This window comes from Schistocerca nitens, chromosome 12, assembly GCF_023898315.1.
Source record: "Schistocerca nitens isolate TAMUIC-IGC-003100 chromosome 12, iqSchNite1.1, whole genome shotgun sequence".
Taxonomy (NCBI): domain Eukaryota; kingdom Metazoa; phylum Arthropoda; class Insecta; order Orthoptera; family Acrididae; genus Schistocerca; species Schistocerca nitens.
The window spans coordinates 102781341-102803876 of record NC_064625.1 but is presented as its reverse complement, the minus strand read 5'-3'; the positions used below and the strand labels follow the sequence as shown (position 1 = coordinate 102803876).

General features: G+C 42.1%; 1 protein-coding gene across 1 annotated transcript in view; it reads right to left on the bottom strand.

The window, feature by feature from the left end:
• Positions 1 to 5509: 5509 nt before the first annotated feature.
• The window catches only part of LOC126215284 (acetylcholine receptor subunit alpha-like), a 703987-nt gene continuing 686960 nt past the window's right edge, over positions 5510 to 22536 (bottom strand). The window contains exons 9-10 of the mRNA XM_049941973.1: positions 16178 to 16466; positions 5510 to 5701 (exon numbers count right to left, since the gene is read on the bottom strand). Of these exons, the coding sequence (XP_049797930.1) occupies positions 5510 to 5701; positions 16178 to 16466 (481 nt within the window). The remainder of the gene's footprint in view (positions 5702 to 16177; positions 16467 to 22536) is intronic.

The following is a 22536-nucleotide window of genomic DNA, read 5'->3' as shown; positions in this document are numbered from 1 at the left end:
GCAGATGTCAAAAGCCACATAAGCTGTTGTCCGATGGTATCTACCTTATGGAACGCTATGGTAAAAATAATGCTGTATTAATTTTATATGTTGAAAGGTAAACATATCAGCACAAGAATAAGTTTCCACACTTCCCTCTGATATATCACCAGACTAAATCTTCATGCTTGACACAAAGCAACAGATTGAATAATTTTACACACTTTCTGTTAGGGTATAAATTAGGTATTTAAATAATTTAATTTATTTTACAGAAATGGTATGATTTAAACAAAGTTTAAATATATTTAATCATAATTTTATTGTGAATTATTTACTTGCATGTTTATATTTCTACATTCTAATACAAGCCACACAGACACCAATAGAGTTAACCATAATTATTTTTCAACATTTTATTACTGAAATGTAATATTATAAAATCAAGCAACAATAACAATTACATCTATCACTTTCTCTGCTTCATAAAATCCTTAACAAATATTATTGTGAACTATTATTTGAACAAAATTCAGTTTTTTGTTCTATGAGTAAATACATCTTGCTTAAAATTATTTTGTTCCACTCTAAATGTTCTTTTACTTCAAAATAACGATTTTCTATTTTATGAAGTGAATTTTACGTTGAGGTTGTACTTCAAAATAAACTTAATGAAAGACCATAATATCAAAATTTAAAATAATAAATTTTCTCTAATGTAATTTTGGAAAGCACTAGCTTAATTAATGAAACAGTATTTCATCAGTAACAAATTGTATTCATTAATATAAAATGTAGTTCAAATTACACTGAATGTGCTTATGGCAAAATAACAGCTGCACACATGAAGCAAGATTTATTTATTCAGTAAACGTTAATGTCAGTAATTATGTTATTTTCTTTGGTATGCTACTAATTTTAACTAAATACTATCTCATAGACTATACAATCATGATTCCAAATGAAACAACATATCATATCATACAAAGTTTTCTTTTATCTTGACATGTAAACAAGTTGGAATTCTATATTACTTGTATAAATATCTGTTTGCTCCCTAGACATTTGTATGTACAAATATATAAACAATATAATTTGTATCTGACTCTGTCTTCATACCAGTAACATATATAAAGTAGTAAACAAATCTTATTTTTGTGCTTGAACTGTGCTATTCTTAGAAGTATATGTTTAAAATATGCTTTCTTGGTTGGAATAAAATGGCAGATGTATGTTACTCATGATTATGAGAAATACTGCATCTATTTCACACATAATAGATACTGAGTTCCTGCGCTTCAGTGTCATTTCTTTGCTGATTTAGTGTATTTAACTCATTGAATAGAAACTCAACATGTGAAATAATTTTAAGTGGCCCTGCTTACAGGTAAAATTTACACAAAATCTACGAAAGATGAACTGATTCATAAACGAGGTAACATGTTAATTTTATCAAGTAACATAAATGGTTCGCACTAACATTCATGAGTCTTTATAAAACCATAGTTAGTTGACATCAAAAATGAAAGAATACAAATATTTCAATAACAAAATTCCATTCACAAGTCATTCACCTTCCTAGTTTTGTTTATAACTTCATGACAGTTGTATCACAGTATGAATCTACTACAAATTCCTTATTAAACATGTTCGTTTTCTTTGTAATTTCCTGCTTAATGACTTTAATCAGTGTGATATTGCATTTTCCAGTGTTAGATTTTAGGACTCTTTTTTATTTCAGAGCAAATGGAGGTCTGTTTTTTGTAAACAAAATTTGTTTATTGGATTATCATATCCAGTACAAAAGTAGTGATGCTGAATAACTACTCTGGACCACTCTGGACTTAGACTCAGTTCAAATAACAAAAACTTAATCGAAAATACGGTAGTTATTCCTGTTTTTATTGCATATTTTCAAAATAAAACTGTTTGTGTAGGGAAATGACATATGGGGAAATGTTTAAAGTTTAACACCCATAAGATAAATGTCACACAGAAATTTACAGAATGTTTTGAGATGTAGAAAATTCTGACAGCAGTACATTTTTTAAACTCATCACCATTGTTTAGTTTAGATGCCATTGTGTATTACTAAGCCAGTTGGAGAAAAAGAAAAAAAAATCTAAACAGTAAATGAATTTTTAACAGTTATAAGCATGAGTACATTACACATGCTTCACCATGTGTGTAAAACTATAAGGAATTTACTTCTGTTACTTCTAAACATTTAAATGATTCCTCACATGCACAATGGGCATCTGCTGGTCTACCATTCACACTTAACTGAAGCTGAGCAAACTGAGAGGTCAGAACTTTGATGCTGGATCCAGGAATTTACTAGCTGCAAAGATCCATTCTCCATCAGAGGGAATGCTATCCAATTCTCAGTAGATATTAGGCCATTATTGAGAAATTTTCTTCTTTTCCTCTAAATAATTTGCCAAATACAAGCCTCAGAGGAACAACTATGCCAGAAGAAAGAAGTCAATTTCGAAGACTGTGTTCACTCATCTGTTGCATGGATAGAGATCTCACAGCCCTACTTGCTAATATCCTTAGCTGTACCATGAAATGTGTGCAATTTCACCGATAGTGCCTTTAGTTAAGGTATTCCATAACAGACACTTTCCCCTGTAAGAAAATATCGTATTTTAGTTCAGCATCATTCAATTCATTCCAAAACATGCACATTTTTCTATGCTCTGTTTTCCTTTGTTGCCTTTCAATTTTGCATGCCAAATTCGTTATTTTAGTGCTACTCATTGCTGACTAAGTCATGCAATGGCTCAGCAAAATGTCCTGTTGCTTGTTCTTTTCCAGCACACTACATGCTCAGCTATAGTCATAGAAAGCACAGTGCAAAATATTAATAAGCTCAAGAATAAAAATAATGATACAGCCAATGACAATCTACATACCAATATTAATATTCTTTAATTGATTGGTATTATTAAGTACATAAAACCAATTTGGTAAATACTTTTGGGAGTTAGAAAAAATTTTTTAGTGCTAACCAAACTTATTAGTATTACATTTTATTTTGTTCGCTTACTCATTGTTGTTGTTTTAAAACCATTTTGATGCTGAAATGAGTTTAGTAGCTACATCTGTTCATGCATATTAAAATTTTACATCGCCAGTAACTGGGATAGTATTTTGGTAACAGATTTCCACCAATAAGCATTTCATATTTTGCTTTGTTTTATGTATGTTGCTTCAAAAGTCATGTCTTTAGTTGTATTTATTTAATTAGTTTTTATATCATAATTTATTCACATATTTGGTATACATTCTATTTCTTTTACTTCAATCTGATTTTACAGTGGAATCAGAAATTATTCATAAAGTAATCACATACAATTTTACGTGCATGAACTGACTACATTAACATAATATTTAATTTATGTTGTGTATATGTTGTTATTTAATGAAAATTATTAGACAAACTTGTATGAAGTCTAAACCAGAAGACAATGTTCATTTTAGTACATAATTATTGCTTGAATAGTTAAAATATTTGTATTTCTCTCTAATTATGCATTTTTATATTATTGCTTTAAGAGTAACACATAAATCATACTAAAATATAGGCTTAGTTGCCCAATGGAAGACACATGCTCAAAAAATTGGAAGTAAATATCTGTATATGATAACAATAGAACAACTGTACAACTAATATTACATAATTGACTAGAACACCAATGAATGTATAATTTCTGATGACTGACATTGTTGAATGTTAGTGGTTTGTATGAATATAATGTTCTTATATTTCTCATGTCATTTCACCTGATCACATCTAACATACCCCAAACCAGTGTGAATTAATATTTTAATCCTACTTTAGAGTGTCAGGTAACAAGCAAGAAATTATAGAAGGCATTACTTATTCCTTGAAACTCGTGTTCATTTCTTATGCACATAGCTCTGTTACATACATGAAGAATGGTGTAAAAGCTTGCAGCTATGAAATATTTGGAAATAAAGGCACATTTTAAATAGGTCTTGTAATGTTAACCAAATGGATACGTGGGTAAATTTAACAAGCTCATAGTAATTGGTATAAACTGAATATGATCTTGTTGAAGTTGGCAACAAAATAAGAAATCTTATGGTAATGAGAATTCATGTACCCCTTTTCCATGTAAAATTCTCCAATGATTGATTGCAAGTACTTGTGATTATTTCTGAATGTAGTCTGCATAGATGTCTAATTAGTTTGAATTATACTATGTAAAAAGGAAAGTTTTCGTTTTAATATTTGTAACTTAATCGTGCATACATTCCTCCACTGTCACTGTTACTAAACAGCTCTATTACTACAAATCTAAATACCATGGCTAAGGATGATTATTAGATAGATCACAGATTCACTAAAACAGCACATCACTTTCAACAATGCTCACTATGTAAAACTAAGACAGACAATAATTTGCCTACTTATCAACCCAGATAGCCAATAAATTATCTAATATTTTGAAACTTGTCACTGAAATAACCTTGTATATTTTTTTGTAACTTTGATTTTACCCTGAGTTACAAGCATTATTTTCTTATTAAATGTGTCTTTATGTCAAGTAGCTGATGTAAGTTAAAGAAGCTGCAGAACAGTATGGTTTTTGGGATTTTATGTCTGATTAAAAAGTGCAACATAACGGGAACTGATGAAGGGTATGGGTACATGCCCTTTTCGGGTGCGAGTGTTCTGACTGATATTGTACACAAAGAAGCTTGACAGATATGCGGAGTAAGTCAGAAAAAATTGTCAAGTAAAGATCATATATTTGGATACTGAATATAAAATATATGAAAATATATGTAAAATAATGTGTAAGTGAGAGGAAAATTAACTGAAGATGGAGTTTCCAGAAAAATAGAAGATAATATATTTAGCAGAGTATTTTTATCAGTTTCTTGCAATCTACAAAACTTTTGTTACAGAAATATATAGCATGAAATAGTGAAGTGTTGCCGACTGTGTTGTTCATAATGGAATGAAAGCAAGGTATGAATTTGTAAAGAAGAGGTGAATGAGTGGAAATATTGGAAGAATATTGGACTGGTTGACAGTGTATTGTGGTACAGCGCCAAAGAAAAACAGCGTCATTTTCTTGAAATGTCTGAGTACTGATAGCACCCATGACTTTCTGATGAGCCTGCCAGTTGTGAATTTGGAGGAAGGTATGACATTTAAAGCATAGTGACCCACATCCCAGAAACTTGTCTTCAGTTGGAGGTTCTAATAAACCGTTAAACTTATAGGAATGTGGAGGCTGCTTTCAGACCCCTAACGAAGCCGTAGTCTCTGAATGAACCTAATAGCCGATAACAATGCCGATGAAGGACATGGGGCGTTAGTGATGCTACTAAAAACTCGTCTGCAGAATCAAGTAAACCGTCGGAGCTCTGCGCGTTGCACCTGCACGTCGGGAGCAGGGATCGGGTACGACGCACGAGCCCAGCTGGTACAGCGTTCCGTGGCCTTCGTGGACGGGAGTATCGCAGGGAGAGGTAGGAGGGAGGCGGCCACCTACTGAGGAGGGCAGCGTACCACGGTGGTCGTGGCGAACTCGCTGAACTTCTTGTCGATGGGCACGCGGTCGTCGTAGAGCGTGGGAGCCTGCAGGATGATGCCCGCCGTGCCCACCAGCACGGCCAGTGTGAAGATCCACAGGAACAGCCGGTCGAGCACCATCGCCACGTACTTCCAGTCCTCCTTCACCTGTAACCAGTGGTAAACCACGTTGAGCTTCCTATGCTGCTTAGCTGGAAGTGAACGACACGGCCATTAACGTGGCAAGGATGAAAACACATGGAAACTATCACTCCTGTGCCACTGTCACGCACTTCCAATCCTCCATCACTTGCAACCAACAGTAGACCACATTTAGCTCTCTAAGTGTGAGTTCATGGGCAAGAACAGCTGGAGGCAAAGAAAATGACCATCAATGTGAAAGGAATGACGACTACTACTACTACGAGGTGCATTGAAGTTCTAAGGCCTCCGATTTTTTTTCTAATTAACTTCTCACCCGAAATCGATGAAACTGGCGTTACTTCTCGACGTAATCGCCCTGCAGACGTATACATTTTTCACAACGCTGACGCCATGATTCCATGACAGCGGCGAAGGCTTCTTTAGGAGTCTGTTTTGACCACTGGAAAATCGCTGAGGCAATAGCAGCACGGCTGGTGAATGTGCGGCCACGGAGAGTGTCTTTCATTGTTGGAAAAAGCCAAAAGTCACTAGGAACCAGGTCAGTTGAGTAGGGAGCATGAGGAATCACTTCAAAGTTGTTATCACGAAGAAACTGTTGCGTAACGTTAGCTCGATGTGCGGGTGCGTTTGCTTGGTGAAACAGCACACGCGCAGCCCTTCCCGGACGTTTTTGTTGCAGTGCAGGAAGGAATTTGTTCTTCAAAACATTTTTGTAGGATGCACCTCTTACCGTAGTGCCCTTTGGAACGCAATGGGTAAGGATTAAGCCCTCGCTGTCCCAGAACATGGACACCATCATTTTTTCAGCACTGGCGGTTACCCGAAATTTTTTTGGTGGCGGTGAATCTGTGTGCTTCCATTGAGCTGACTGGCGCTTTGTTTCTGGATTGAGAAATGACATCCACGTCTCATACATTATCACAACCGACGAAAATAAAGTCCCATTCGTGCTGTCGTTGCGCGTCAACATTGCTCAGCAACATGCCACACGGGCAGCCGTGTGGTCGTCCGTCAGCATTCGTGGCACCCACCTGGATGACACTTTTCGCATTTTCAGGTCGTCATGCAGGATTGTGTGCACAGAACCCACACAAATGCCAACTCTGGAGGCAATCTGTTCAACAGTCATTCGGCGATCCCCCAAAACAATTCTCTCCACTTTCTCGATCATGGCTTGTGCGAGCCCGAGGTTGTTTCGGTTTGTTGTCACACCACGATGTTCTGTGTTCATTAAACTGTCGCACCCACGAACGCACTTTCGACACATCCACAACTCCATCACCACATGTCTCCTTCAACTGTCGATGAATTTCAATTGGTTTCACACCACGCAAATTCAGAAAACGAATGATTGCACGCTGTTGAAGTAAGGAAAACGTCGCCATTTTAAGTATTTAAAACAGTTCTCATTCTCGCCGCTGGCGGTAAAATTCCATCTGCCATACGGTGCTGCCATCTCTGGGACGTATTGACAATGAACGCGGCCTCATTTTAAAACAATGAGCATGTTTCTATCTCTTTCCAGTCCGGAGAAAAAAAATCGGAGGCCTTAGAACTTGAATGCACCTCGTACTACTACTACTACTACTACTACTACTACTACTAAGTGATCAGGCCCACTGGACAGCACGCATCTACAAGTTTCCTCCTCCACTGTATTCTGTCCATTGTTGCTATCTGCCATCCGTCCACATCTATTGACACTTTGTTTAAATCTTCATGGAGTCCATCCCTCCAACGCTTCTTGGGTCTTCCTCGCGGTCTCTTTCCTGTAGGTGTCAAATCCAGGAGCTTTCGAGGCCATCTGTGATCCTCCATCTGGGCCACATGGCCGGCCCACTGCATTCGTTTGGCTTTGACAGTTTCTGCTCTGTTGGGCTGCTGGTATAGTTCCTCAAGCTCTTGGTTGTATCTGATCCTCCATTCCCCTGTATCTGCATCCAGAACCGGACCGAAGATCTTCCGAAGCACTTTTCTCTAAAAAACAAGGAGCTTATGGAAGTTCTGTTTCCGGATACTCCATGTCTCACAGCCATATAGAACAACAGGCTGGATCAGGGTTTTGTACAGTCGAATCTTGAACTGTCTGGAGAGATGTTTGGACTGAAGCAGTTGTGCTAGGCAGTGGTAAGATCGGTTTCCTGCTCGTATTCTGGCATTGATCTCTGCTTCACATGACGAGTTCTTGGTGAAAAGTGCCCCTAGTATTTGAGTTCTTGCACACTCTTGTAGGACTGGTCCCCAACCTGCAATGATTGTAGATGATCAGCAGTCTGACAATGACCATGCATCATAACGAGGTACTCTTCGTTTATGGTTCAAATGGCTCTGAGCCTATGGGACTTGACATCTGAGGTCATCAGTCGCCTAGAACTTAAAACTAATTAAACCTAACTAACCCAAGGACATCACACATGTCCATGCCCGAGGCAGGATTCGAACCTGCGACCGTAGCGGTCACGCGGTTCCAGACCGAAGCGCTTCGTTTATGTTTAGCCCAAATTTGCTGGCAGCCTCCTTTAGTGCTTTGGTCATTTGCTCCAAGTCCTCTTCCGACCTAGAGGGTAAACAGATGTCGTCTGCATAGGTATGTCAGTCTCTTTCCTTCAATTTCAAACCCTCCGTTCTCTTGCAATGTCTCGCATACGATCTTCTCGAGGGCAAAGTTGAACAGGATAGGGGACAGCCCATCTACTTGCCTGAGTCCTGTCACAATTTCAGACTCCTCAGTTACGCGATTTCCCATCTTTAGCTTTCCACGTGTTTCGTTCAGACAGATCTTTATCAGATTGAGGAGTTTCTCTGCTATGCCAAACTGCCTTAAACAGTTGGGCAGGCTCTTGAGATGTATGCAGTCATAGGCCTTCTTAAAATCAACGAATAAATTATGCAAATATTTACCATATTCACACAGTTTCTCAATGAGCTGCTGGAGACTGAAGATGTGATCTACTGTTGACCGTCCTGTCCGGAAACCTCCCTGGTACTCCCCAATCACCGATTCTGCCACTGGCTGAGTTCGATGTATGAGGATCTTATACCAGACGTTAAGCAGGGCGACTCCTCGATAGTTGTCACATTTCAGTTTGTCGCCCTTCTGATTTATTGGACAAATCAGAGCTTTTTTCCATTCTCCTGGTAGTCCTTCTTTGGTCCATATTGCCTGTATCAGTCGGCGTATTTTTTCTGCAAGTTTCTCTCCTTCTGCCAGGATCATTTCAGCCTGTATTCCATCTTCACCTGGACTCTTATTCTGTTTAAGGTGTCTGATTCTGGTCTTTATCTCATCCAGGGGTAGGTGGGGGATAGTCTGCATCGGCTATAATTGGGTACTGGAAATCAAACTGCAGTTCTGGTTCATCACAATTTAGCAGCTAACGAAAGTAATCTTTCCATCTCTCAGCTATGTCCCTATCGTTTGTCAGGATCTCATCACGGGAATCTTTGACAAATTTCTGCTTGTCCTGGTGACCTTTGCAGAGGTACTTCACCCTCAGAAACATTTCCCCAGCCTTTTGTCCTCTGAATGTTTCTGCTTCAATGATGATATTCCTTATGCATTTCCTCTTTGCTCTTCTCAGAATTGCTTGTGTAGTCTTTCGGACCTCCTCAAATTCTGCTTTGGCCTGTGCCAGATTTGTCCCCTTCAGCCACTTGTTCCTGGCTTCCTTTCTCCTTTCCAGGGCATCTGCATATTCCTTTCCAAACCAGATCTTCTTGCCCACTGGGTTTCCCCATGAGTGTTTCCTTTGCTGTATCCCTAACTGAGCTCTGGATGTTTCTCCACATTACACATGGAAATAATCGCCTCAGCCTTATTACCACATATTTCCATTCCGCCTCCACCTGCAAATACCAGTACAAATCATTCAGCTGTCATGCACTTAGTTTGGAGACGAGCTACATAATCAACAATGTGGATGAGGATAAAGACACATGAAAACAGACATGAATACCATTGCCATGTTAGAGTAGCGAAAATCCTCATTTACCTACAATGATCAGTACGCTGTATTCAACTCTGATCAGGAGGTCACGCCAAACACAACTTTTTGAATGTCAGCAACATAACCAGCAACGTGGCAGTAGTGAAAACCCATGGGAACGTACCTCTAGTAATGCGTTACCTACAACCACTATCACACCAGACTGAACTACTGTTTAGTGGTTTGATGGATGAACAACTTAACTGCAGGGTGAGCTAAATGAACATCATCAACCTCACTGTGAAGATTTGCAGGAACATTCCGCTGAGCACCATCACCACATGCATACAGTCTCAAATCTGCAACCACCAGCAAGCAACATTTTGCACCCGATTCAGTAACCAGCCACGTGGGTGTTCAACTTAGCTGGAGTATGAGCTACACGACCACCACCCATGTGGTGTGGGTGAAGATTAATCAGAACAACGAGCACAGCATCACCATATATCTCAAAGCATGCTTCACATGCAGCTACGAACTATGGGGAAATGGTCGAAAAATGCAGTTGAAGGATAAAATACACACCACCTTGAACAGGCAAGGAATGAAAGAGACAATGACCAACAACACTGCTTTCTATTCACAGGTTTGTTATCGATAGGTAAGAATTTATTTACGTATTTAATGAGTCCCATGTTTATATGTTATATAGGTAAAGCAGAATGTATGTGTATGACTGAATGTCCAGTATCTTTTTCGCAAACCCCTGGATCGATATCAGATAAATTTGGCACACAGACAGTAGGCCTCTTGAGTATCAGCATTGCGGGTTTTATAACATTCTATTTTCAATAAGAGTGGAGATGGGGAAAAACGTTCTTTTTACCAGTCTCTGGCGTATAGGCTGCCCTAAACAACAGACAAATGTGTGGGAATCGTATTAGCCTTCCAAATCATACTACTTTTCTGGGCAGCCTACATGTCAGGGGCAAGAAATAGTTTATTGGCCTCTAACATGTAGGCTGCCTGCATACGAGTGTGTTATGGTAGAGTAGTATTGACCTTCTTTATCGGTATGCTTTGCGTGACAGCCTATATGTCAGGGGTAAATAAATGATTTTCAAGCCCCTGATGTGTGGCATTACATGTATGTTGTGGGATTAGTATCAGCTTGCTTCACTGGACTGCCTTGCATGGGCTACATGTGGAGATGGGCTTGCCTACGGAGGAGAGAGGTGGAGATGGATAGATAAGGGGATGAACAGAGTGAGGGGGGAAGTGGACAGAGAGAGGGGAAGACGGGGAGATGTGTGAGGCAGATGTAAGGTGTAGACCGGTAGTGGGCAGGTGGAAAAGAAAGAGGACGAGGTGGAGATGGAAAGAGAGAAGGGGAGGAGGATATGGTCAGAAAGAGGGGGGGGGGGGCTAGACAGACATGGCAAAAGATTATTTTTCGATTTCTTCACATTTTAGATCCAGCCATTTCGCCTAGTTTCCCTGAACTTCCTATTTATTTCATTCCTGAGTGACTAATATTTCAGTATTATTGAATTTCCCTGAACATTTTTGTACTTCCTTCTTTCATCGATCAACTTTAGTATTTCTTCTGTTAACCCTGGTTTGTTAGCGTTTACCTTCTCTATACCTATATCTTTTTTCCAACTTCTATGACTGCCCTCTTTAGAGATCACTGTGGCTTTAGGAAAAGTGAAGGCACTGCGGAAGCAGTTCTGACGTTGCAGTTGGTAATGGAAGCAAGATCAAAGAAAAATCAAAACATGTTCATAGGATTTGTCGACCTGGTAAAAGCGTTCGACTATTTAAAATGGTACAAGATGTTCTGAGAAAGGTAGAGGTAAGCTGTGGGGAAAGACGAATAATATACAATATTTACAAGAGTTGAGAGGGAACAATAAGAGTGGAAGACCAAGATCGAAGTACTTGGATTGAAAATGGTGTAAAACAGGGACGTAGTCTTTCACTCTTACTGTTCAGTTTATACATCGAATAAGGAATGATGGAAATAAAAGAAAGATTCAAGAGTGGAATCATAATTCAAAGTGGAAGTCAAGAAGAATTACAGGCTCTGCTGAATGGAATGAACAGTCTAATGAGTACATAATGTGGAGTGAGAGTAAATCGAAGGAAGACGAAAGTAATGAGAAGCAAAGGACATGCGAACAGCGAGAAGCCGGCCGAAGTGGCCGTGCGGTTAAAGGCGCTGCAGTCTGGAACCGCAGCAGGTTCGAATCCTGCCTCGGGCATGGATGTTTGTGATGTCCTTAGGTTAGTTAGGTTTAACTAATTCTAAGTTCTAGGGGACTAATGACCTCAGCAGTTGAGTCCCATAGTGCTCAGAGCCATTTGAACCATTTGAACAGCGAGAAACATAACATCGAAACTTGCATTCACGAAGTAGATGAATTTTGCTACGTGGGTAGCAGAATAACCAATGATGGACGAAGCAAGGAGGACATAAAAAGGAAACTAGCTCTGGCGAAAAGGGCATTGCTGGCCAAGAGAAGTCTAGTAGTATCGAACATAGCCCTACATTTCAGGAAGAAATTTCTGAGAACGTATGTTTGGAGAACAGCAATGTACGGCCGTGAAACATGGACTGTGGGAAAACCGGAACAGAAGAGAATCAAACAATTTGAGAAGTAGTGCTACAGAAGGATGCCGACTTGCAAGGTAAGGGGTTGGGTTTTTTGTGGGAAGAGACCAAACTGCGAGGTCATCGGTCTCGTCGGATCAGGGGTGGATGGGGAAGGAAGTCGGCCGTGCCCTTTCAGAGGAACCACCCCGGCATTTGCCTGGAGCGATTTAGGGAAATCATGGAAAAATTAAATCAAGAGGGCCAGTAGCGGGATTGAACCGTCGTCCTCCCGAATGCGAGTCCAGTGTGCTAACTACTGCGCCACCTCGATCGGTGCAAGGTAAGGAATGAGGAGGATCTCGGCAGAACCGGCGAAGAAAGGAACATTATGGAAAATGTTGGCAAGAAGGAGGGACAGGATGGTAGGACATGTGTTACAACATCTGGAAAAAATCTCCATGGTACTAGATGGAGCTGAAGAGGGCAAAAACTAGAGAGGAAGACTGAGACTGGAATATAGCCAGCGAATAACTGAAGACGTAGGTTGCGAGAGCTACTGTGAGCTGATGAAGTTGGTACGGGAGAAAATTTCGTGGCAGGCTCCGTCATATCAGCCAGAAGAGTGACATCAAAAAAAGCTGTACATTGCTCATATACAATATTTAACGTTTTTAAAAAAGCGAGCAGGCTCCATGCAGTGTGTACCTTCCGTCTCAGAACGTACGTTACTACATGATTTGGATCTTTTATAGGCTATTTGTCTCCTGATTCCTTTTCCATCTTCTTCCACATCTCTTCCATTAATTTGCACACAAAATATTTCATTATTCATTCATTACACATAAATACTGAACTTTGTTGGACATATCTTTTCCTGAACTCGAATGTTATGAAGTATCTCGAAAAGCAGAACCTGCTCGACGCCAACCAAAATGAATTCTGCATACAGTGTCCAGTTTGAGCTTTCCTCACATGGCGTTCTGAATGCGTCGGCAGTCAGTTGGACGCAGTATTTCTTGACTCCCGAAAAGCATTTGAGTCGGCATCACATCCACGTCTACAGTCGGAAGTACAGTCATATCGGATATCAGAAGAAATTTGTGAGTAAACTGAGGACGTCTTCGTAGCGAGGATGCTGCGTGTTATCTCGGCTAGACGATCATATACAGATGTAGAAATAACTTTAGCCGTGATCCAGGAAAGTGTGTCAGGCCCTAGCTGTTCCTGTTGTATATTAATAACCTAGCAGACACTATTAATGATAACTTCAGAAGATGATGCTCTAACCTATAAAGAAGTAAGGAGTGCTAGTTCTGCAAGGTTCGCAGGAGAGCTTCTGTTAAGTTTGGAAGGTAGGAGACGAGGTACTGCCAGAAGTAAAGCTGTGAGGACGGGGCGTGAGTCGTGCTTGGGTAGCTCAGTTGGTAGAGCACTTGCCCGCGAAGGCAAAGGTCCCGAGTTCGAGTCTCGGTCCGGCATACAGTTTTAATCTGCCAGGAAGTTTCATGTCAGCGCACACTCCGCTGCAGAGTGAAAATCTTATTCTATAAAGAAATACTCTCTGAAAACAGCTGGAGTTTTGTTCATTTAGATGTTGATAAAACCACAGGACTTAATAACAAAATTGGTCTTGATATGTGTTCTAACTGCTGGAAAGAATGATAACTTTCTATAAGTATACAAGAATGTAAAATTATGCACCCCTCAAAGTCGCGAAAAAGAGTTTCTGTGACTACAACATCCGTCATGTGGAAGTGAGATCATCCACCACATACAAATATCTGGGTGTAACAGGCTCAGACATAGGTAAAGCAAGTGGTAGACTTTAGCTTAGTGGTAGAATACTACGCAAATACTATTAATCTGCAAAGGAGATTGCTTTGCCGGCCGGAGTGACCAAGCGGTTCTAGGCGCTACAGTCTGGAACCGCGCTGCTGTTATGGTCGAGGTTCGAATCGTGCATCGGGCATGGATGTGTGTGCTGCCCTTTGGTTAGTTAGGTTTAAGTACTAAGTTCTAGGGGACTTGAGTCCCATAGTGCTCAGAGTCATTTGAACCATTTTAAGCACTAGTATATTGCACAAATTTGGGGGACCGACACCAAATATAACTAGCAGGCGATATCCACCAGGTATAAATGAGGCAAGTACAATTGGTCATAGGTTTGTTTGACCCACAGGAGAGCATCAGAGAGAGAATCCTGTTCCGGCAGCTGTTTGAAGAAGGACGCCAAATATCATGTGAAAGCCTACATATAAGCTTTCAAGGACCAGTATTAATTGAAGAATCTAGTAGTACTTGAACCTGCTATTTACTGGTCTCATAGGATTGTAAAGACAAAAGTAGATTAACTATAGCAAATACATAAGATCACCAGTTGCCAGAAAACCACTGAGGGTAATGTAGCATAGAATTTACTGAAAGGCTGCTGACAATCTACATCTACATCTACATATATACTCCTCTAGCCACCAAGCGGTGTGTGGTGGAGGGCACAATTCGCGCCAAAGTCATATTCCCCCCCTCCCCCCCCCCCCCCCCCCCCCCCCTCTGTTCCACTTGCGGATCGCGCAAGGGAAAAACGACTGTCTGAACGCCTCAGTACGAACTCTTATTTCCCTTATATTTCAATGATGGTCATTACGCGATTTGAAAGTTGGTGGTAATAATATATGCTCTACATCATCGGTGAAGATTGGATTTCGGAATTTAGTGAGCAGCCCCTTCTGTTTAGAGCGTCGTCTATCTGCAAGTGTATCCCACTTCAAACTTTCTATGAGATTTGTAACGCTCTCGCGATGGTTAAATGTACCAGTCACGAATCTTGCCGCTCTTCTTTGGACCATCTCAGTCTCTTGAATCAGACCCAACTGGTAAGGGTCCCATACAGACGAACAATACTCCAAGACTGGACGAACTAACGTATATTGTAAGCTATTTCCTTTGTCGAAGGAGTGCATCGCTTCAGGATTCTACCAATAAACCGCAATCTAGAGTTCGCCTTACCCGTTACTTGTGTAATCTGATCATTCCATTTGAGATCATTTCTAATAGTCGCACCCAGATACTTGACTGATGTTACCGCTTCCAAAGACTGATCATTTCAAATGGCTCTGAGCACTATGGGACTCAACTGCTGAGGTCATTAGTCCCCTAGAACTTAGAACTAGTTAAACCTAACTAACCGAAGGACATCAAAAACATCCATGCCCGAGGCAGGATTCGAACCTGCGACCGTAGCGGTCTTGCGGTTCCAGACTGCAGCGCCTTTAACCGCACGGCCACTTCGGCCGGCGACTGATCATTTATTTTATACATTAATGGGGATTTTCGCCTTGTTATACGCAGTAGGTTACACTTGCTAATATTGAGAGATAACTGCCACTCATTACACCATGCAAATGGTTCAAATGGCTCTGAGCACTATGGGACTCAACTGCTGTGGTCATCAGTCCCCTAGAACTTAGAACTAATTAAACCTAACTAACCTAAGGACATCACACACATCCATGCCCGAGGCAGGATTCGAACCTGCGACCGTAGCAGCAGCGCGGCTACGGACTGGAGCGCCTAGAACCGCACGACCACCGCGGCCGGCGTTTCCTGCAAATCCTCATTGATTTGTTCACAACTTTCATGTAATACTACTTTCCCGTAGACCACAGCATCATTGGCAAACAGTCTAAGGCCGCTGTCAATACCATCAACCAGATCGTTTAGGTAAATCGTAAAAAGCAGAAGACCTATTACGCTGCCCTGGGGTACACCTGAAATTACTCTTGTTTCTGTTGAAGTCACCCCGTTCAGGACGACATACTGATCCCTGTCTGTACTCGGCAATGAAGAGCGTGCTGTGGATGACGGGTGGAGATGATTTATTAACCTTACTGTAGGTCTGCCATAGATGACAGACAGTAACTTTACTGTCAATGCGGTTATCAAAGACTGGTGGCTCACCTTGGTGGAGTCCTCGAGCATGCGCGTGTGCTCAGCGATGAAGCGCACACAGAAGCAGGAGCGGTGCACCTCCGGGGGACAGCGAGAGTGGGGGAAGGCTGGGGGGCTCCTCAGCGCCCCTTGGGGGTGTGGGGGCGCCGCCAGCCCCAGGCCCAGTGGAGGCAGTGGCGGCAGCGGGGGCGGGCTCTTGCACGCCTCCTCTGCGTCGGACAGTCTCTCTGCCTCCAGTGCCGCTCCCAGGGGGCCGTGCACCTGGCAGCTGCCGCCCAGCAGCCCGCCGTCCAGCAGGCTGTGCAACACACCGGCACGCTCACCACACTCCGCATATTCTCCGTTTCTACACCACGCGTCAACACATTCATCACTCTCCAAATATCTTACAGCGCTATGGGACACACCAACATAATCATTATACTCCACATCTCCTCCATTCCCACACAACACAGCAACACATTCATCACACTCAAAACTTCTTCCAGCACTACAGCACACTACAACATAATCAACATACCTCACATCTCCTCCATTTCCACACATACAGCAACATACCACATTACACATCTTCTCCATTTCCACACAGCACAGCAACACACTCACCACAATCTGAATCTACATATCCACTTCACCCACCAACACAAGCACCACCCTCCACATCATATTCGTCTTCACACTACACACCAACAGGTTCATCACATGCCACATATCCTACGTCCCCATACCACACACCAAGACACCACACTCCAGGTGTTCTCCATTCCCACACAACACATCAACACATTCATCACACTCCAAATCTCTTACAGCGCTACAGCACACACCAACATAATCACTCCACATCTGCTCCATTCCCACACAACACAGCAACATAGTCACCACATTCCACATCTTCTCCATTTCCACACAGAATAGCAACACACTCATCACACTCCGAATCTATATACTTCACACACCAACACACGCACCACCCTCCACATTATCTTTGTCTTCACACTACACACCAACAGGTTCGTCACATGTCACATATCCTACATCTCCATACCACACACCAAGACTCCACACTCCACATCTCCTCCATCCCCACACTTACAGCAACATACTCACCACATTACACATCTTCTCTATTTCCACACAGCATAGCAACACACTCACCACAATCCGAATCTATATATACACTTCACACACCAACACACACACCACCCTCCACATCATATTCGCCTTTACACTACACACCAACAGGTTCGTCACATGTCACATATCATAGATCACCATACCACACACCAAGACACCACACTCCAGGTCTCCTCCATTCCCACACAACACATCAACACATTCATCATACCCCAAATCTCTTAAACACCAACATAAACGCAAACCCCACATCTCCTCCATTCCCAAAAATGGTTCAAATGGCTCTGAGCACTATGGGACTCAACTGATGTGGTCATTAGTCCCCTAGAACTTAGAACTACTTAAACCTAACTAACCTAAGGACATCACACACATCCATGCCCAAGGCAGGATTCGAACCTGCGACCGTAGCAGTCGCACGGTTCCCGACTGCGCGCCTAGAACCGCGAGACCTTCCATTCCCACACATGCAGCAACATACTCACCACATTCCACATCTTCTCCATTTCCACAGAGCATAGCGACGCACTCACCACAGTCCGAATCTACATATCCACTTCACATACCAACACACACACCACCTTCCACATCATCATCATCATCTTTACACTACACACCAACAGGTTCGTCACATGTCACATATTCTACATCACCATATCACACACTAAGACACCACACTCCAGGTCTCCTTCATTTCCACACAACACATCGATACATTCCACCACACTCTACAAATTCTCCAGTTCTACACCTCATACGCAAACGCTGATCACACTCCACATTTCATCACACGACAATACCCTCACCAAACTCCACAGTCCATCCATTTTTACACAATGGAGCACCACACTCACCAGATTGCACACCTTCTCCACCCACACATCACTGACCAACACACGCATCACACTGAGAGTGGCGATAGTTATCAAGCTGTTTGAATTAAAAATAATATAATGATATCATCATCATTCGATGTCTGGATAAACAGTAACTAATGACATGAGACGCATCATAGAAGCAAATGAAACAGTAAGTTTTCCACATTACGTACAGAATGTGAAGCAATCTTTTGTACTGCTACGTTTCTCCCCAACTGGTTCTATTGGGAAACAGAGCTCGTTAACATTACATAAGAACTCTTCACATAATCACATTGGCAAAACACATAATTTATGTAACAAACGCCACTGGCACAGTCTAAGTACCAGGGGTACTGTAACTCGTCCACCTGCTGAAGCGATAGTTTCACAGTAAACAAATGGAAACATAGGGAAAATGCATGTCAGTGAATCAATCAATGGTCTTCAGTTGAAGATGGTGTGGGTAGAGCGCACATCACTGGAGAGAAGGTAGAAACTCTACTCATCTATGAAGAACGTAAGCTCAAAAAACAGTAACTGCAATAATGTTTCCTTCTTTTCAACATACATAAAATACAATACTGTAATACATTTCAACGCTAAGTTGTGTACAGTAAATGCAGTCCTTGATTAAAAACTGCATCATCGTCATATGCTACACAGCCAGAGGAGGAACTCTAGTGAGAGTGGTAGCCTCGCCAGTGTGGAATTTTCTTATGTTTCCATTTCTGTTTACTGTCAGCTTCAGTGAGGTGAACGAGTTGCATTTATGCGAGTAACTGAATTGTGTGCTAGTACAGGAGAGTGAAATTCAGTTTTGTGTCACATTTTTAGCAGCGTCATGTTTACGTGAATGGTACACCTTGATGCGTTTTTAAATAGGTCTTGGAGACGAAGTGGATAGCGAATAAAAAATATAGAGTTCCCTTTTATTTTTTTTAAAGGTACTTTCGTTTATATTTTCGGAACGAACAAAGTTACAAGAAAGACAATCAATGAAGTTAATGTCCCACTAGTACCTGAACAACATATGCTTGATACATTGTTTATCTTGCTTCTGGGCAAAAAGTTGTTTGGCGTGGCCAAGATAAACGGAACAAACACCCTTATGTTAAAAAAATGGTTCAAATGGCTCTGAGCACTATGGGACTCAACAGCTGAGGTCATTAGTCCCCTAGAACTTAGAACTACTTAAACCTAACTAACCTAAGGACATCACAAACATCCATGCCCGAGGCAGGATTCGAACCTGCGACCGTAGCGGTCTTGCGGTTCCAGACTGCAGCGCCTTTAACCGCACGGCCACTTCGGCCGGCCCCTTATGTTACTGTCCGTTTTCGTCTCATCTGCTGTCACAGTCGGCGTTATCAGACGCGTTATCATTTGCTGAAAACTTGTCTATTAAGTACATTGGAGATGACTGTTAACCACTTGGTAAGGTATTTTTCGAAAAGAGTTGACGTTCATTGACAACGACAGGTACGCTGTCTCCCTCTACGATTTTTACCCTCCACGCTGCCGTCCAACGCTAAATTGGTGATCCCTTGATGCTGATGAGAGACCAGATCAGCCAATCATCCAGACTGTTGCCCCTGCAACTACTGAAAAGGCTGCTGCCCCCATCCAGGAACCACACTTTTGTCTGGCCTGTCAACAGATACCCCTCCGTTGTGGTTGCACCTACGGTACTGCTATCTGTATCATTGAGGCACGCAAGCCTCCCCACCAACGGTAAGGTCCTTGGTTCATGAGAGAGAGGGGGGAGGAATATGCTGATGGAAAAAAATTGCAACACGAAGGAGGAGTTGTGTAACATAAACGAAAGTTGTAAGACGCGTTTCTACATTTGAAAGATGACGTATATTAAAATTTCATACCAGGTTCGCCGATGACATTGTAATTCTGTGAGAGACAGCAAAGGACTTGGAAGAGCAGTTGAACGGAATGGACAGTGTCTTGAAAGGAGGGTATAAGATGAACATCAACAAAAGCAAAACGAGGATAATGGAATGTAGTCGAATTAAGTCGGGTGATGCTGAGGGAATTAGATTAGGAAATGAGACACTTAAAGTAGTAAAGGAGTTTTGCTATTTGGGGAGCAAAATAACTGTTGATGGTTGAAGTAGAGAGGATATAAAATGTAGACTGGCAATGGCAAGGAAAGCGTTTCTGAAGAAGAGAAATTTGTTAACATCGAGTTTATATTTAAGTGTCAGGAAGTCGTTTCTGAAAGTATTTGTATGAAGTGTAGCCATGTATGGAAGTGAAACATGGACGATAAATGGTTTGGCCAAGAAGAGAATAGAAGCTTTTGAAATGTGGTGCTACAGAAGAATGCTGAAGATTAGATGGGTAGATCACATAACTAATGAGGAAGTATTGAATAGGATTGGGGAGAAGAGAAGTTTGTGGCAAAACTTGACCAGAAGAAGGGATCGGTTGGTAGGACATGTTCTGATGCATCAAGGGATCACCAATTTAGTATTGGAGGCCAGCGTGGAGGGTAAAAATCGTAGAGGGAGACCAAGAGATGCATACACTAAGCAGATTCAGAAGGATGTAGGTTGCAGTAGGTACTGGGAGATGAAGAAACTTGCACAGGATAGAGTAGCATGGAGAGCTGCATCAAACCAGTTCAGGACTGAAGACCACAACAAGAACAACAACCAGTCACTATGAGGATGAAAATCAGGTTTGGTTTAAAAAAATGTGTGTGAAATCTTATGGGACTTAACTGCAAAGGTCATCAGTCCCTAAGCTTACACAATACTTAATCTAAATTATCCTAAGGACAAACACACACACCCATGCCCGAGGGAGGACTCGAACCTCCACCGGGACCAGCCGCACAGTCCATGCCTGCAGCGCCTAAGACCGCTCGGCTAATCCAGCGCTGGTTTTGTTTAAATACACCCTGTAACGGTCACGAGCGATAGTTTCCTTTGGAACTGGAAATTTTGAGCTGGTCAACAATGTCTTTAAGGCGATAAAGATGGCATTATCAGTGCCTCACTGAGTTTGATCAAGCTCGTGTGGTAGGGCTGCGAGAAGTTGGATATTCCTTCTGCGATAGTGCAGGAAGGCTTGGCAGGAATGTAGCCACTGTACACGATTGTTGCCAGCAGTGGTCACGGGAATGTATGGTAGCAAGAAGACTGGACCCCGGACGGCTACAGGGCACTACCAAGAAGGAGGACCCTCGTGTTCGGCGTATGGCTCTGGCGCATCGTGCAGCATCTGCTGCAGCAATTTGAGCACCAGTTGGTACCACAGCGCCAAAACGAACTGTTACGGATGTATTACTTCAAGCCAGAAGCTCCGTAAGCGTGCATTGCACTGATCCCAAACCACTGCCAATTGGGACTTCAGTAGTGTCAAGCGAAAGTTTATTTGACGGGAGGGGGGAGATTAGTTATGTTTTCTGATGAAATCTAGACCTGTTTCGGTGTCCGTGATCACCGTGTACTGGTTAGGAGGAGGAAAACTGAGGCCCTGCAACCAACCTGTCTACGTGCCAGACACACCGGACCTACACTCGGAGTTATGGTCGGGGGTGGAATTTCCTATGACAGCAGGAGCACTCTCGTGGTTATCCCATGCAAATTTGTAAGTTCATCTGGTCGTATGACTAGGGCCTCCCGTCGGGTAGACCGTTCGCTATGTGCAAGTCTTTCGATTTGACGCCACTTCGGCGACTTGCGCGTCGGTGGGGATGAAATGATGGTGGTGAGGACAACACAACACCCAGTCCCTGAGCGGAGAAAATCTTCGACCAAGACGGGAATCGAACTGGGCCCTTAGGATTGACATTATGTCGCGCTGAGCAGTCAGCTACCGGGGCCAGACAGTCCATCTGGTGATTCGATGTGTTGTGTTGCCATTCATGAACAGCGTTCGAGGGGGTGTTTCCAAACAGGATAACGCTAGCTCATACGCCGCAGGAGTATATAGAGGGTCTATACAAGGGCGATGTACTTGAGGACAATATTATGGAAATGGAAGAGGATGTAGATGAAGATGAAATGGGAGATACGATACTGCGTGAAGAGTTTGACAGAGCAGTGAAAGACCTGAGTCGAAACAAGGCCCCCGGAGTAGGCAACATTCCATTGGAACTACTGACGGCCTTGGTAGAGCCAGTCCTGACAAAACTCTGCCATCTGGTGAGCAAGATGTATGAGACAGGCGAAATACCCTCAAACTTCAAGAAGAATATAATAATTCCAATCCCAAAGAAAGCAGGTGTTGACAGATGTGAAAATTACCGGACAATCAGTTTAATAAGTCACAGCTGCAAAATACTAATACGAATTCTTTACAGACGAATGGAAAAACTAGTAGAAGCCGACCTCGGGGAAGATCAGTTTGGAT